The sequence below is a fragment of the Equus quagga genome, chromosome 13, assembly GCF_021613505.1.
Source record: "Equus quagga isolate Etosha38 chromosome 13, UCLA_HA_Equagga_1.0, whole genome shotgun sequence".
In the NCBI taxonomy this organism is placed as follows: domain Eukaryota; kingdom Metazoa; phylum Chordata; class Mammalia; order Perissodactyla; family Equidae; genus Equus; species Equus quagga.
The window spans coordinates 67093587-67110836 of record NC_060279.1 but is presented as its reverse complement, the minus strand read 5'-3'; the positions used below and the strand labels follow the sequence as shown (position 1 = coordinate 67110836).

At 41.7% G+C, this 17250-nt stretch overlaps 1 protein-coding gene across 1 annotated transcript in view; it reads left to right on the top strand.

The window, feature by feature from the left end:
• The window catches only part of SF3B3 (splicing factor 3b subunit 3), a 52513-nt gene extending 35528 nt beyond the window's left edge, over positions 1-16985 (top strand). Inside the window, exons 12-26 of the mRNA XM_046681750.1 lie at positions 1069-1220; positions 1516-1671; positions 2434-2589; positions 3142-3285; positions 5847-5969; positions 6714-6868; positions 10058-10232; positions 10987-11192; positions 11289-11445; positions 12931-13056; positions 13494-13706; positions 14258-14356; positions 15070-15213; positions 15852-15956; positions 16361-16985. Of these exons, the coding sequence (XP_046537706.1) occupies positions 1069-1220; positions 1516-1671; positions 2434-2589; positions 3142-3285; positions 5847-5969; positions 6714-6868; positions 10058-10232; positions 10987-11192; positions 11289-11445; positions 12931-13056; positions 13494-13706; positions 14258-14356; positions 15070-15213; positions 15852-15956; positions 16361-16501 (2252 nt within the window). The 3' untranslated portion in view covers positions 16502-16985. The remainder of the gene's footprint in view (positions 1-1068; positions 1221-1515; positions 1672-2433; positions 2590-3141; positions 3286-5846; positions 5970-6713; positions 6869-10057; positions 10233-10986; positions 11193-11288; positions 11446-12930; positions 13057-13493; positions 13707-14257; positions 14357-15069; positions 15214-15851; positions 15957-16360) is intronic.
• Positions 16986-17250: the final 265 nt, after the last annotated feature.

The window sequence follows — 17250 nt, the reverse complement described above, 5'->3', positions numbered from 1 at the left end:
GAGTGAGGTAGCCACTCCAATTTAGTACTTTGTCTACTTGTCCTTCTGTCTTTTATTTACCTGATTTCCATGTGAGGGGAACAGAAAGAGGGGAATTGATACAGAGAATTCAAATGAAAAGTTGGAAAATCTCAACTTTGCTTTAAAAAGTAAACATGCCTTTATTTGGTATTTATTAAGCCTTATGCCAAACATTGTGCTGGATGTAGGAGATACACACAGAAGCTGTTTTATGTTGTAGGGTGGACTATGGGAAATGGATGGCCTTTAACCATGGGATCTGCATGAGAAACTTATGGGACCTCCTTGAGAAACTCATTAGTGTTTGTTTATCCAGCTACATTTCATTAAATGAAAAGCAAATCCTAACAGGGTTGCTCATGATCACTGAATAGTTGTATTTTTAAATAGTGAAAAACTAAAGAGGTCAAGGGCTGACAATATAAACAGTCTCCCCCTCTCCACTTCCTGATTATCTCGTGTTCTCACATCATTCCTATTGGGACATCTTAGGATTCTCAGTTTCCACCCATAGAATCACTTAGTCTTATGGAAGCTTAAGTAATCTCTGTTTTATTCGTTAGGCCTTATGTTCCCACAAAAGCATTTTTTGGGAGAAGCTGGGGATATTTCTTGGTTTTATAAGGAGTATCTTTTAAGAGTGGGTTGTGATTGGCATCTGCCACAAATAAACAAGCTCTAGCTTCAGTATATATAAATATTGTAGCATTCAAAATTTTCTCGTGTCTCTGATTCCCTTGCTTTGTCCTCGCATTTTTCCAGCAAGTGTCTGAAGAAAATATAGTTTTCAGAAGTATTGGAAGTGGGTGTATCTACTCAATGTATTTAGGCATTTAAAGAAGCAAAGTATATCTGTAGGCTGTTATGACCCCTCAATTATCTTTTGGATTACCCTGTTCTGTTTGCCACATGACTGTGTGTGTGATGATGACACATAGAACAAGTGCCTTGCAAGGTTTCTGAAGAGAAAACTTAGTGTGTCTCATTTGGCTTTGTAACTAATGAGTTTTTAGCTAACCAATTCCTTTCTTCTCTTTCCTTTTTCAGATGAGTTTGATGCCTACATCATTGTATCTTTCGTGAATGCCACACTTGTCTTGTCCATTGGAGAGACTGTGGAAGAAGTGACTGACTCTGGGTTCCTGGGCACCACCCCAACATTGTCCTGCTCCTTGTTAGGAGATGATGCCTTGGTGCAGGTGAGGATTCTCAGAGAGCTGCTTACCCACTTACCTTACTTTGTCCCTTTTTTTGCCCTCCTTGTGGTATAGGCTACTATGTTCACATTAGTGAGCTTTGAAGTTCTTTGAAGTAGATATTGCAAAACATTAACTCTTGCCTGAGGCTGGTTAACTTTGCTGTCTTTGACCCAATTGGAACCTCATGCAGTGGCTCCAGATCTGACAGGAGTGACAGATCTGATAGATATGCAGGTCATGCTGAGTGATGAGTCAAATTGCTAAGGTCAGGTTTCCTTCTTTTAACTGGCTCTAGGTGTATCCTGATGGCATTCGGCACATACGAGCGGACAAGCGAGTCAATGAGTGGAAGACCCCCGGAAAGAAAACAATTGTGAAATGTGCAGTGAACCAGCGACAAGTGGTGATCGCCCTGACAGGAGGAGAACTGGTCTATTTTGAGATGGATCCCGTATGTTATTTTATCATTCACTGTGGGACTTAGTGTAGGGTCCAGAGGTAAAGATGGGAGTCCAGGTGTCTAGATTATATTCACAAGAAAGAGAGTTGAGGAAGGAAAGTGTCTATAAGCCAATCTGGCCATTTTTGGGGGGCTTGGGCGTGGGTAAGTTCATGTCTTAATTCGAATCGGAGTTATAAAATCCCATCTTAGCAATGAAAACACTTGCTTCTCCTGCCTTTCATGCTCTATTTTCACCAAATACTTGCCATAGGTTTAATTTCTGCAATCTGAATCCATTTCAGATTTTTTTTTTTTTTTTTGCTTTTTTATGTGGAAGGATGTTGGGTATACGTGATTGTCATGCTCTCAGAAAGTCTCTGGATGTGGCCAACTTCTATAGTTTAACTGTACCTATGATTGAGATTTCTTTGTCTTTCACTTCCATATTTGAATTCTCTTTTACTCAGAGTATTCTCATGAACAGATAAACAGTATTATATTTCCATTTTCTGAGAGGTAGATTGGCTTAGAAAATTTGTGGTGCATTGTACTCGTCAGAGGTCTGTTGATTCTCGTCAGTAGTTTTGCTTGCTCTTAGCCTGTAGAGTTCAGTCTTGGGACCTCAAGTAGAGAAATACTTGGTCATTGATTATAGTAAGAGGAGTGAGAGGAAGCAAAAAGGAACTTAACAGCCCCCCTGCCTTCCCCAGGCCCAGGGTTTGGGGGCGAGTTGGAGTGGTTTGTGACCTCTCTTCGTCTTTACTCCTGTAGTCAGGACAGCTGAATGAGTACACGGAGCGGAAGGAGATGTCAGCAGATGTGGTTTGCATGAGTTTGGCCAATGTGCCCCCTGGAGAGCAGAGATCTCGCTTCCTGGCTGTGGGGCTGGTGGACAACACTGTCAGAATCATCTCTCTGGACCCCTCAGTGAGTATTACCTCGACTTCAAGGATCTTCCAGTTGGAACTGAGCACCTGGCTCACTCCTCATGTCTGTCTCTGAGAGCAACAATACTGGACCCTGAAGTCTACGTCTGCTGCTTATCCTGACTGCCGTAGCAGCACGCCTCGGCAGTCTTCAGCATTTTGAAGATGCTGATCTGAGACTAGTAAATGCGTCTTTGGCTTAAGCCTTGGCTCCCTTTTATAGTTAAAAACAAAAAAAAAACCCTAAGCCTGTTTGTAGGAAAGGACTTGTACTGGCTCTGGGGCCATGGATGACTTTTTAGAGGTGCTCCTTTGCTTATTTACTTTCACCATTATCCACTTTTACAAAAAGAGGAAAGCATGATCCTCTCCAGAGCTTATTCTGAGGTTCAGTTTAACTGGTAACCCACTACCCATTTAGAACTCAACTCCTGTCAGGTTTTTCCTGTGCACAAGAAAGTTGTTCTTTACTCCTAGAAGTGGATTTCTCTGGGTAGATTTTTTCCAAAATTGGTCATTTCCCATGTTTTATTCTTTTCTCTTTCCCTCTTAGGACTGTTTGCAACCTCTGAGTATGCAGGCTCTCCCAGCCCAGCCCGAGTCCTTGTGTATTGTGGAAATGGGTGGTACTGAGAAGCAGGATGAGCTGGGTGAGAGGGGCTCTATTGGCTTCCTATACCTGAATATTGGGCTACAGGTAAGAGATCTGGAGGCTCACATGCTTGGTGTCGCGCCGTCTTGAGCTTTCATGCACACCTTTCATGCACACCTTTCATGCACACCTTTCATGTGCACCTTTCATGCGCACCTTTCATGCACACCTTTCATGTGCACCTTTGTTCAATACGGGCATTTTTGTGCCTACAGTTTCAGTTACCCACCTCATGAAAAGTGCTGCCCTGTGTTCACTTTTTTCACCTCTAATTAGAACAAATCAGGTCGAGAAAAAGTATTTTCATTGAGTCTTTGATAAAAGTGCTTTGTGGTCGCTGCTCTGGGTTGGAACTAGTTGGGGTCCTCAGGAGTCACTTGTTCTCATAGTATGCAGCTTTTTTTTTTCTAATTTTTAAAGTTTTTTGTTTAATTTTTGGAGGAAGATTAGCCCTGAGCTAACATCTGCTGCCAATCCTCTTCTTTTTGGTGAGGAAGACTGGCCCTGAGCTAACATCTGTGCCCATCTTCCTCCACTTTATATGTGGGACGCCTGCCACAGCATGGCTTGACAAGTGGTGCCATGTCTGCACCTGGGATCTGAACCGGCAAACCCCGGGCCACCGAAGTGGAACGTGCAAACTTAACCTCTGTGCCACTGGGCTGGCCCACATAGTATACAGCTTTTGAAACTGATACCTCACGGCTCATAATGGGCTCCATTAGCAATAAAGGACCCTTAGGAGTTCCCTGTTGTTAAAGCAGCTGAGTTCTTCATGGCATGAAAAGCAGGAACCTAAGGATCAGATAGTGTCAGGGTTTTTGACCATATACTTATTTTCCTTAATGATTATTTACTCAAACATGTAAATAATCTAGCCCAGGTGTTTGTTGCTTTTAAATTTTACTTCCTAATTTAGAAATTCTCAGATGTGCAGAGAAGTTAGACTAATATAATGAACCGTATACTCATTACCAATTTTAACAGTTATCAATGTTTTGCTATTCTTATTTTATCTATTCCTCTTGTTTTCTTTTTCCTGGAGTATTCTAAAGCAAATGAAAGATGATATATTATTTCATCTATAAATTCTTGATACTATGGCTCTAGCAGATGTGTGGGGTTATTTTTTAAGGTCTTAAATTTTTTAAATTCTTTAGTATCTTCTGATACCTTATCCATGTTCCAGTTTTCCTTATTTAGTTTTGTTTTGTTTTTTTTCTATTTCCAAAATGTTTTTACATTTGGTTCTACTCAGGATTCTACATATAGCTGTCCACAGTTTACATCTGCTTGACCTTTTTGTGTTTCTTGTAATAACTATTCCATCCCATTAAAAAAAGACATTTTTTCCCTAAGAAACCAGATCATTTGTCTTGTAGAATTTCCCATCTTCTGGATTTTGCAGTCATTCCTTGTATGTTTAATGTTCCTCTGTCTGTATTTCCTGTAAACTACTGGGTAGATCCTAGGCCATGCTGTTAGTTAAAAATATAATGTAAGCCGTACATATAATTTAGATTTTCCAGTAGCCAGAAAAAAAGGAACAAATGAAGTTAATTTCAATGTTTTATTTAACTTGTTATATCTAAAATGTCATTTCAATTTGTAATCAACATAAAAATTAAGATATTTTATGTTCTTTCTTTTTTTAAATTAAATCTTTGAAATCTGGTATTTCGTATTTTATATTTAACGCACATCTTGATTCTCACTAGCCACATCTGGCTTGGTGACTAGAGTTTTAAAGCTCCCCATCAACTTTAATAACAGCCATATATACTAATTACCTAGATTCATCATGTGATTAGGGGTTCTGAAATGATGGCTTTCTATTTCATTCTTCATTTAATTAGCTGAAACTTTTCTGTAAAGACAAAATTTGCTTCTTCATATCTTTGCTATTTTGAAATACAGTTCATATAGGGAAAAGATACATTCTTAATTTTTTCCCCTTTGTTCACCGTATTCAAAGTAAGGAGAGGTGGTACCATAGCAGTCTTCACACATCACTGATGAAGTTTTTTTTGTTTTTTAATATCATGAACTTGCAGTTTTTTAATATATTTGTGCTTCAAACCATTGTGCTTTATATATTGGTGCTTCAAGTCATTTTTGGATGCTAATTGCCTCATTTTAGGGGGTAGGAGTTCCCCTTTGAAGTTGGCTCCTTTGTCCTGTTAATATGACCCCACTAGCTTGGAAGCTTCCTTCCTTTCTGGCACACACATCTGTAACATCTTACCCTAGACCTGAATTGGCCTTTTCTCTTAGGAGTCTTATTCTTTTTAGGAGAAATGGTATTTAAAGACCACAATAGGCCTGGTTGTTTTTAACTATGCATATATTTTAAAATTTAAAGAAGAGTTTAAAATACACAAAAAAGTTTTGAAGAATAGACAGTGAAAAATAAGGGTGCTTTTCAGTTAGTAAGTGCTCAGTAACTATTTGAGTAATTTAGTGAGAATGAATGAATGGCTGGCTCATTATTAGGATATTCTTTAAACCACCAAGTCATTTCCTTCCATCTGCTCTGAACTTATGTCAAGTAGAGAAGGAAGCTTCTATCATGGGTAGGCTTCACCCACTCCTCTCCCTTTTACTAGAATGGTGTGCTGCTGAGAACTGTCCTGGACCCTGTCACTGGAGATCTGTCTGACACCCGCACTAGGTACCTGGGGTCCCGTCCTGTGAAACTCTTCCGTGTCCGGATGCAAGGCCAGGAGGCAGTAAGTAATGAAAGGGGGCAGGCGGCATGGCATGTTCAGATGTTAGTGGCGGCAGCTGAGAAAAATCCCCTTGGTGTAAGTTTTGCTTTCATGAATTCATCAGTATATAGTTAATTTGACATTAGTTCTATCTTGTTTAGTTTCCTTCATGTGGGAAGTCTTGGATCCCTTAATCCATAGCTTCTTAACTGGGGTTCAGTGGCACTGTGCCATGATTTGGTTATAGGGGGGTTAGAATATTGATTCCTTCAGCCCTCAGGCTAGGCAGACGGAGCAAGAACTGAGTTAGCTGGAAAGTTCCCATCTAGGGAATCACTTGCCCTTGAGGAACCTTGTATCAATATCATGGTTTATCATGTAACGTGAAAGAGGTTAGAAAACATTGTGTCCTTTGTAGCTAAGAATATTAGTGTTGCTGGGTGTTGTGCTAATTCTTTACTTGTTACTGCATTTAATCCTTGTAACTATCCAGCTTTGTGATAGTATTCCCATTTTACATTGTGGAAACTGAGCTTCAAAGAGATTGAGTGATTAGTCTAGGTCATGTGGCTAGTAGCCCATACTTTTAGCAAATACTAAGACATACTGCCTCCTCTTTAGGTATCTTTTTTCTTAAGGTAGCCTTTTAGGTTTCTAAAATTCCTTGGGATATTCTGTAGGCTGAAATTCGGGGGTGGGGTGTTTGCTCAGTATACCATGTTTGAGGTTTTTCCCAAGCTTATTGGAGATGTTTTCTTCCCTCAGGTCTTGGCCATGTCAAGCCGTTCGTGGTTGAGCTATTCTTACCAATCTCGTTTCCATCTCACCCCTCTGTCTTATGAGACCTTGGAATTTGCATCTGGCTTTGCCTCTGAGCAGTGTCCTGAGGGCATTGTGGCCATCTCCACCAATACCCTGAGGTGAGAGAATCCCACAGTTGGAAGCCCATTGGGAAGCCTTTCTGCCAAGGGGTTGGACTGTGGTTTTGCCAGAGTGTTGGAAGAAGTTATGAAGAGATGGCAAAGAACCAGCTCTTCACCATGGGACTAGTGTGTTGCAATTGAAACCTTCATTTGACTCAAGAGTCAAGTACCTGGTAGCCAAGTTTCAGTGTTTGGAGTTTTAGCTTTTATTTAGACTTTCAGGGCCAAGTTTTCATACTTAGCAGTACTGTTCAATCTCCTTGAGATGTAAGATTCTTGTTTTTCAGGGTAACACCATTGGATTAGTTTTAGAGCAGGCGTTGGATCACTGATAACGTTTTCTCACTCTGTCTTGTCATTTGCAGTGTTACATCTTGAACTTCAACCTCAATATAAATTATTTTGAAAGTTGATAGACTATTGTTTATGCTGATAATGTGGGAGAGTGAGCACTATCTATATTGCAAAAGGGAAAATAACCTATTCAGTTTGACTTTCTCAAGTTTTGGGAGTTTTTTTTCTTTTTTAACCTTTTATGCTACCCATGTTGTTGGTGTCCTGGTTATAACTACTGCGTATTCACAGTGGAACTATAACTTGCTATTCACAGTGGAGTTTGCGATGGAATTATTGATATATGAATCACTGTTTATTAAGTGAACTCCCAGATTTCTTTGCAACAGTTTTCAGGTTCTTCTCATAGTCACTGTTCTCTCTCTTTCTAACCTTCAGCACCTTTATAAACCTATTCCAGTGGGATTGCTCTCTCTGCATACCCCGTACATCACTTCATGGTATTTTGTCTGTGCACCTGTCCCTGGAATGCTTCCCACACACATCTCTGCTTATGAACATTGATGCACAAATTTTTGTATGGGCATATATTGTCATTTTTCTTCAGCATATACCTGTTAAGAGTGGAATTGCTGGATCATATGGTAGCTCTATCTTTGACTTTTTGAGGAACTGTCAGACTGCTTTCCAAAGTGTCTGCACCCTTTACATTCCACCATCAAGGTATTCTCCACAGTCCTCATCAACACTTGTTATTATCTGACTGTGATTCTAGCTGTCCTAGTGAGGGTAACGTGGCACCTCGTGGTTCAGATTTGTTTTTATTTGAAGGTTAATGATGCGGAGCATCTTTTCATGTGCTTATTGGCTGTTTGTTCCTCCTCTTTAGAGTAATGTCTATTCAGATCCCTTTGCCCATTTTTTCAATTGATTTGTCTTTTTATTATTGTACTGTAGGAGTTTTTTATATGATCTTGGTACAACTCCTTATCAGATGTGATTTCCACATATTTTCTCCCATTCTGTGGGTTGTCTTTTCACTTTCTTGATGGTGTCCTTTGGCACACAAAAGGCTAATTATTGTTTTTTTCTTTTTTTGAGGAAGATTAGCCCTGAACTAACTGCTGCCAATCCTCTTTTTGCTGAGGAAGACTGGCCCTGAGCTAACATCCATGCCCGTCTTCCTCTACTTTATATGTGGGATGCCTGCCACAGCATGGCGTGCCAAGCAGTGCCATGTCCGCACCTGGGATCCGAACCGGCGAACCCTGGGCTGCCAAAGCAAAACGTGTGCACTTAACCGCTGTGCCACTGGACGGGCCCCAGGATAATTATTTTTTAAAGAATTATATTTTTAAAAGTCCATATGAGAACTACTGCCTGAAGTCAATCTTGCGTATCACCAATGGTATATGCTCTCACTTTGACAAACACTGGCTAGCCTCATATTTTCAAAGAAGAATACAGCATGTGAGCATCTGTGCTCCCTCCTATGTTATGTGTCTCCCTGAGGGCAAGTGTTCCCTCTGCCTAGAGTCTGCCTGTTGGCATGGTAGGCTGCCTTTATGAAAACAGGTCAGTGTGTGAGTTGGACTAGAAGAATCAAAACTTTAGGGTTAGTGGTTGTGGTTTTTGTTTTCTCTATGCCATCCTAATTTTTTTTGGACTAGAAGAATCAAAACTTTAGGGTTAGTGGTTGTGGTTTTTGTTTTCTCTATGCCATCCTAATTTTTTTCTTGCAGAATGACAACTTTTTTTTAAATGGTTAATTTCATTACTCAGGTGTTTGTAAAATACTCGATTTAATGTCTCTCTGAATAAAGAAACATGTTAATTATTTGGATATCCGTGGGAGTGGGAATGCTCTTAATCATAATATATCAGAAAATATTGTTTTATATTGTACTCCTTTTTTTTTTAAAGATTTTATTTTTTTCCTTTTTTTCCCCAAAGCACCCCAGTACATAGTTGTATATTCTTCGTTGTGGGTCCCTCTAGTTGTGGCATGTGGGATGCCGCCTCAGCGTGGCTTGATGAGCAGTGCCATGTCCGCGCCCAGGATTCGAACCAACGAAACACTGGGCCACCTGCAGCGGAGCGCGCGAACTTAACCACTCGGCCACAGGGCCAGCCCCATGTACTCCTTTTTTATATGTTTCTGAATTGGTTCTTCTTTTGAAATGGTTTTCTGCTGTCTTCCATTGTTGTTTTTTAGGTCTGCTGTCAGATTGTATATGATCCATAGAGAATATTTAAACTACAAATAAAACTCCATCATTAAGAGATGAAGTGACTATATTTTTAAGAGTACCTGGGTTCTGCTCTTTTTGCACATAGTTTGGCTTAGGCGCATCTCTCTGTCCATTTGGCAAAAGTTGTAGGTCTCCTACTTGCCTTCTCTTTCTGCACTGTTGTGGGTTTCCAAAGGGTAGGTGATTTTCATTCAGGAGGGCATCTACTTTATTTTATGAAACACCATCAGCACTAATACTACGTATGTTCAGGTAATTGCAGTGCTTCATGATGAATTTGGAATTGGTGTTCTTTATTTCAGGGTTTGTTGGTAATAAGAGGAAATTTTAATTTTTCACTATCGCATTATCATTAGAGTGATGAAAAATACCTTTGAGGCTTCTAATGTGGTTTTCACTGGTGAAAACCATAATTGCTATCAACAGTGGTAGGCTGTTGCTGAAGTGGAAGGCCCTGTTGGATCCCCTTGTCTCCTGTGCAGAATCTTCTAGATTAGAAGGCTGTTGTTTCATGTTGCCTAATGCCAACATTAGAACTTTACGGATTGATATGTTTGCTGTGACCATTCACGGACCGTTTCTACACCAGTTTCTAGGTCCTGAGTGAGTGGCCTATTAACTCCCTTGCCTATTACCATAGGATTTTGGCGTTGGAGAAGCTAGGTGCTGTCTTCAATCAAGTAGCCTTTCCACTGCAGTACACACCCAGGAAATTTGTCATCCACCCTGAGAGTAACAACCTTATCATCATTGAGACTGACCACAATGCCTACACTGAGGCCACAAAAGCTCAGAGGAAGCAGCAGATGGCAGAGGTAATGAGACTGGACCTTCAAGATTCAATTAAAAGGCGTTCGTGTGAAATTGTGTTGAAAAGTTTAAATCTCTGTAATTGTTGGTTGTATTCTTTGTTATACTTAGAGATCCAGCCTCTTTTCACATCCTTCAAGCAGAGCCCTTTACCACAGTCCTTGGTTTTAGAGGCTTTCTTGTGACTCAGGATTAATACACTGGCCTGCCTTTATTCAGTATTCAACTCTCTCTCTGGAACAGGGTTCTTCAGTCCTTGAGCTTCCAAAACAATCTGTGATCTGTTTCCTGGATTTGGGCCCGAAGGAGACAACTTTCATATTCCCTACAACACCAGCCCTTTCCAGAAATCATTTCCCAGCAAAAAAACAAATAGCCCCAACCATGTAAAACTGTATCTGGCCTGGAAGAGAGGAGACAAGTAGTCTTAGCAAGGGAAATCAGGTGGGTTAGGTAAAGAAATGGTGGTTTCATTTTCATGTTTCTCAGACTATTAGTCAAGTATTTGCCATAGCTGATGTTAGTTGTATTGGCATTAAAAAAAGAAGTACCTGGTTTCCCCTTTAGGGACCTTCCCTCTTTTCCTTGTCTATATACCTCTCCCTTTAATCTTCGTTTTGGGAAATCCTGGTTTTTGTTGACAGACTTTGCTGCTTTATATATTATAAACTCCCCCTGGAGGTGTTGTTGCACTTGTCCACCTCTCATCCAGCACCCACCTCTGAACACACCAGTTCTTCATTGGTTTTTTGGATTTAGGAAATGGTGGAAGCAGCAGGGGAGGATGAGCGGGAGCTGGCCGCAGAGATGGCAGCAGCATTCCTCAATGAAAACCTTCCTGAATCCATTTTTGGAGCACCTAAGGCTGGCAATGGTCAGTGGGCCTCTGTGATCCGAGTGATGAATCCTATTCAGGGGAACACTCTGGACCTTGTCCAGCTGGAACAGAATGAGGCTGCTTTTAGGTAAGGAGCCCAGGACATCTAGGGTTTTGGAGGCTGGAACGAGAATTCTCTGGGCTGTGACTAATGCCTTACTCCTGATTCTTTGTCTGTATGCAGTGTGGCCGTGTGCAGATTCTCCAACACTGGTGATGATTGGTATGTGCTGGTGGGCGTGGCCAAAGACCTGATACTGAACCCTCGATCTGTAGCAGGGGGTTTTGTCTATACCTACAAGCTTGTGAACAATGGGGAAAAACTGGAGTTTTTGCACAAGGTAGGAATCAGCCAGTGGTTCTCCTGGATCTTAAGTCCTACTAGAGTCTCCCACTTTTGCTTAAGTTGTGGGTCAGGTCTTCTGGTGACCATTTTGAGAGCTAGCTCATTGATTCTGATCCATCTCTTGGTGGCACATGGAAAATGTTCGGGCTTTCATGCTCCAGTGATGCTCTGGTGCCTGTGAGTCTCACAGGAAGCTTGTATGCTAACCACCCACAATGGGGAAATAGATGCACACTGAATTGGCCCCTTGTTATGGTCTTACTAAGCAGGCAGCAATTTGTGACCAAAATTTGGCAGTTTTAAAGAATTGATAATCTCTAGGGAGTTACTGTTTAATGGTTACTGAGTTTCCCTTTGGAAAGATAAAAAAAGTTCTGGGGATAGATGGTGGTGATGGTTGCATAACAGTGTGAATGTACTTAAAGCCACTGAATTGTATACTTAAAAATGGTTAAAGTTGTGGGGCTGGCCCCATGGCTGAGTGGTTAAGTTCGCTTGCTCCACTTTGGGAGCCCAGGGTTTCTCTGGTTCGGATTCTGGGCGCAGGCATGGCACCGCTCACAAGGCCATGTTGAGGCGGCATCCCACATGCCACAACTAGAGGGGCTCAGAACTAAAGTGTACAACTATGTACTGGGGGGATTTGGGGAGGGGAAAAAAAAAAAAGAGGATTGGCAACCGTTGTTAGCTCAGGTGCCAATCTGTAAAAAAAAATTGGTTAAAATTGTAAATTTTATGTTATGTATACAGTCGCATGTCATTTATTGACGAGGATACTTTCTGAGAAATGCTTTGTTAGGTGATTTCTTCATTGTGTGAACATCATAGAGTGTACTTACACAAACCTGGATGGTATAGCCTACTACACACCTAGGCTATATGGTACTAATTTTAGGGGACCACCATTGTATATGCAGGCTGTCATTGACTAAACTGTTATGTGGTGCATGACTGCATTTTACCACAATTTAAAAGAAAAAATCCTGTTCTCTCCTCCACACTGACAGCACATGAAGTGGCTCCTCCAGCTCTCCCTAAGGGGAGTGTCCTCTAGGAAATAGTTATTTCATAGACCCTTCTTTATGCTGACCTCATTATATCTCCCTTATAACTGAGATGTCATTTGTCACTAGCACTCATTTCTCTTCCCTCCATAAACAGCAGTCACTTCTCAGATACCAAGGCTTTACTATTAATTAATGGTGCCTATTGAATTAGCATAGGCTCTGAGGCCCCAGGACGTCTCACTTGTGGCATTGATCCATTTGCTGGGTGAAATGCAGCATGTGGGACCTGTTTACCCAAACGCCCTCTTTCGTAGAGACTGTTGTATGTGTAGTTTATTTCTCTGACAAGCGGGAGAGTATCACTCACTGTTTGTCTTCCTGACAGATGCCTATAGAAGGCATTTTGGGTTGAGGGGTGGGGCTAGCATATAGCTGTTTATTGTGATAGTTGCATTACCTTTTTTTCCTCTCAGACTCCAGTGGAAGAAGTCCCTGCTGCTATTGCCCCTTTCCAGGGGAGGGTGTTGATTGGTGTGGGGAAGCTTCTGCGAGTATATGACCTGGGAAAGAAGAAATTACTCCGAAAGTGTGAGAACAAGGTGAATATGCTGGCAGAGGGCTCCAGATCCAGCTAGTGAGGAAGGAGGAGACGTTAGAGGGATGATGGACAGTAACTGTTAAAATCATAGTCTTTATTAGGACCTTGTTGTAGTCCCCCAATTTCAGCCTCGGAATTAGGCCCTTGAGACTTGAGAAAGGCAGGAGTAGATGGGTTTCTTGACTTCTTCAAACTAAGAAGTAGATTTCTGTCTTGCTTGCTTCTATAAGGAATTTAACTGTGAGAATTAGGCATATATTTCCACTATGTTGAAACCAGTTAGCTCTTTTTCCTACCTTCCAGGAATTTATTGCTGACTGCTATTCTTTGATGTGTGCCATTTTACAAACCCTATATACGTTACAGTCAGGGAAAGCTGGACTTTCTGTGGGTTCTGAACCCAAAGGTCACATCATTGCTGTCCCTGTTTTTTCCCAGCATATCGCCAATTACATCTCTGGAATCCAGACCATTGGACATAGGGTAATTGTGTCTGATGTCCAAGAAAGTTTCATCTGGGTTCGCTACAAGCGTAATGAAAACCAGCTCATCATCTTCGCTGATGACACCTACCCACGATGGGTCACTACAGCTAGCCTCCTTGACTATGACACTGTGGCTGGGGCAGACAAGTTTGGTAACATTTGTGTGGTAAGTTGGTGTTTACTTGGGTTTCAGTAATGTGTAGGAAGTCTGGCTCAGTTTGTGGTAAAGCCAAGGACCGGGGACTACGATCTCTAATATGGAAAGTAAAAATGGGTATAAAATCCAGTCCTGCCAAGGCTGGCTCTAAAAAGAAAAGTTTGGTTTCTTTAAGCCTTCTTACCAGTCTTAGATTTTTCCCCTGGTTTACCTCCCCCCTCCCCATAGAACATGATTTAATAATGATAGGTCTAGTTTGAGCTAATGAATAATGATTACTTTTACTTTTTGCCGTAATTTTGGCTTATCTTTTTAAGCCAGGTCTGTCTTTGTTTATGTTCTGTGGTCTTGCTCTTGCTGTGTTAGACCCTTGCTCATGGGTTGATTGAGTTTCTTACTTGTCGGACACCAGGACAGGTGCAGGAGTCTTGGACTTCGACATCTGCTGGAGTCGGTGCCCCTAGGCTTTCTTTGCAAGGACTTTGGGCAAATATGTTGTTTGGTGACCCAGGTGAGTAGGTGCAGGACCCAGCCCTGTGATTTATGTCACTTCCTTGTAGGTGAGGCTCCCACCTAACACAAATGACGAAGTGGACGAGGATCCCACAGGAAACAAAGCCCTCTGGGACCGAGGCTTGCTCAATGGAGCCTCTCAGAAGGTAAGATTGCGGAAGGGGCCCCAGAGGAGAGGCATCAGCTTGTGTAGTACATTCCCCACGACCTTCACTGAGGAAACATTTTTTAGTGAATTATTCACAGTGTGCATGTCTGCTGAGTCCTCTCCCATGTATGGAAATCCCTAAGCTGATAGTACATGGATGGACGCTGGCTTTGACATAAGGTGACCAAGTCACCATCCCATTTTTATGACTGTAGAATAGAAATTTTTCTGAGACAGTTTAACAGCGTAAAATCTGTTTGGAGCGTAGTGAGTTCCTTGGGAAAGGTGATTGCACAGATTCTTTCTGGTACTGACCAGCTCTTCTCAGAGGTGTGTCCTGGGCTTTACTTTTCTCCTGTAAGGATATACTTCTATAGTAGAGCATCTCTGGCCTTTTAAAAATAGATTTTAGAGGGCAAGCCTAGCAATTGCTGTTTTTTATAATTTTCTGTGGTTTCCTCTTTTTTTTTTTATTACAAATTTGATAATTTAACAAAAAGATTTTTCAGTTGTAATTTATCACGGTTGATCTAACTTCATGTTTATGAGGGCATTAAGATCTAAGTAAATGTAAAGAACATTTTAAGGTATTTTTAAATTTTAGTAATTTTTGGATTTTAAAAGTGGTGAAATCTGCACTTTGGAAGCACTGCTTACTTTGGGGAATCTAGAACATGCTCCTGTAATTACTTGTCTGTTTTTTACTTGCAGGCAGAGGTGATCATGAACTATCATGTCGGGGAGACAGTGCTGTCTTTACAGAAGACCACTCTGATCCCCGGTGGCTCAGAGTCGCTTGTCTATACCACTTTGTCAGGAGGAATTGGCATCCTTGTTCCATTCACATCCCATGAGGTGAAATCTCTTAGACTGCTCTGGCCTTTGCCTTCCCAAGGTGGTTTCTTGGTGCTAAATCTACCTACGAGGACAAATCCGTTTGTCCCCATCTGCAAATAGGAGTGTTCTGGAAATTTTATAAGGTGACAGAAGTGGCTGGGGAGATAGGAATCCTGATTTTTTTCCTTGGGGAAAGCCGTTTGTTTTTTATACTGTAACAGTGTTTGGTTCATTTCTGATGTGGGTATAGGGTTAGTCAGACTAAAGCCCTGGAACCAAACCCCACAGACTAGGAATGATGGGAAGATGTGGACTGGGGCACTTAGTGCCTCGCAGAGTCAAGTCTAGGATTGGCTAAATTTGGTTTATGTCATTCCAGCTAAGGAAGGTGGGATCAGGAATCCGATTTTACAAACCACGCTTTACATATGGTGTTCTCTTGTGTTCTGCAAATACAGGGGGGTTTTCTTTCAGGTTTTAGCTGTCTCGTTGTAGCATAAATACCTATGGTCCTCAGAGGAGTGATGAGATATTTAATATCTGTTTGTGTGGTAAAAATTCATAGCTTATTTGTTCATTGTGCTTCTAGAAACCCTAGACTAGTAGTTGAAATCATTTTTTTCTTTTAGTGACCGAGTCTTTGTTTCTTCCTCCAGGACCATGACTTCTTCCAGCATGTGGAAATGCACCTACGGTCTGAGCATCCCCCTCTCTGTGGGCGAGACCACCTCAGCTTTCGTTCCTATTACTTTCCTGTTAAGGTGAGTCTTTGTTGGAAAGCTGGGTTGAAAGGGGAGATTCTCAGCCCATTTAACTGGTATTTTCTCTGGGCCTCCCTCCATTAAAAACCAGAACAGTCGTGAATGAAGGAGCATCAAGGCAGTTAATTGATGGAGGCAGTAATGAAGGAGAAGAATGGTTAGTGGTGTTCAGAGACCTCTCCCCTAGGGCAGACCACAGACAGAGAAAAAGCTTCACGCAGTTTTGCTAATCGGAGCTCTGGCTACCAAGGATCAGCTTAGAATAGTGTTCCTGGCTCTGTAAATGGGGCTCAGGTGTCTGAGGGAGAATAAAAAGCTTTCCTTACAGCTGCTGCTTTCAAGCATGTGCTGTTTTCTTTGGGCATCTAACCTTTTTCTTCGTCTCTCATTTTTCCATGTTTTAGAATGTGATTGATGGAGACCTCTGTGAGCAATTCAACTCCATGGAGCCCAACAAACAAAAGAACGTCTCTGAAGAACTAGACCGAACCCCACCTGAGGTGTCCAAGAAGCTTGAGGACATCCGGACCCGCTATGCCTTCTGAGCTCTTCCTTTTCCTGTGGGGCTTGTCAGAGACTCTATGTTTTGTTTCCACCACCACCTGGCTTTGAACCCATATGGCAGAAGAAGGTTGGCTGGATAATTAAGACTTTGCAATATTAAAGTTACTAGCTCTTTCCCATCCAGTCTTCCCCTGGAGTGATTGGTTTCCCCTAAAATTAGCATTGAGATTTGCTATGTTTCTCCTTGCCTGGTACATAATACTTTGCCCCCAGGTTCTGGTGTGGAATGTGGTCCCCCACTAATCCTCAAAGCTTTCCCTGCATTGATATTTCCGGCTTTCTTGTCTACTTTTGTACACACCCTTAATTTTTAACTGGTTTTCTTGTAAATATAGTTTTGTACAATGTTATCTTTGTGGGAGGGAGGGAGGCAAGCTGAGGTGGGGACCAGGTTGGATATAGTATAACTCCTGAGTTCTGCCCCTCTGGAACCTAACCAGAAATATAAACCTAGTTTTTAAAGTGGCTGGTGTCCATGTGTCTTTTTTGGGGATGAGAATTTAATTCTAGATATTTTTTTTTTAATTTTTTTCCTTTTTCTCCCTAAAGCCCCCCAGTACATAGTTGTATATTCTTCGTTGTGGGTCCTTCTAGTTGTGGCATGTGGGACGCTGCCTCAGCATGGTTTGATGAGCAGTGCCATGTCCGCGCCCAGGATTCGAACCAATGAAACACTGGGCCGCCTGCAGCGGAGCGCGCGAACTTAACCACTCGGCCACGGGGCCAGCCC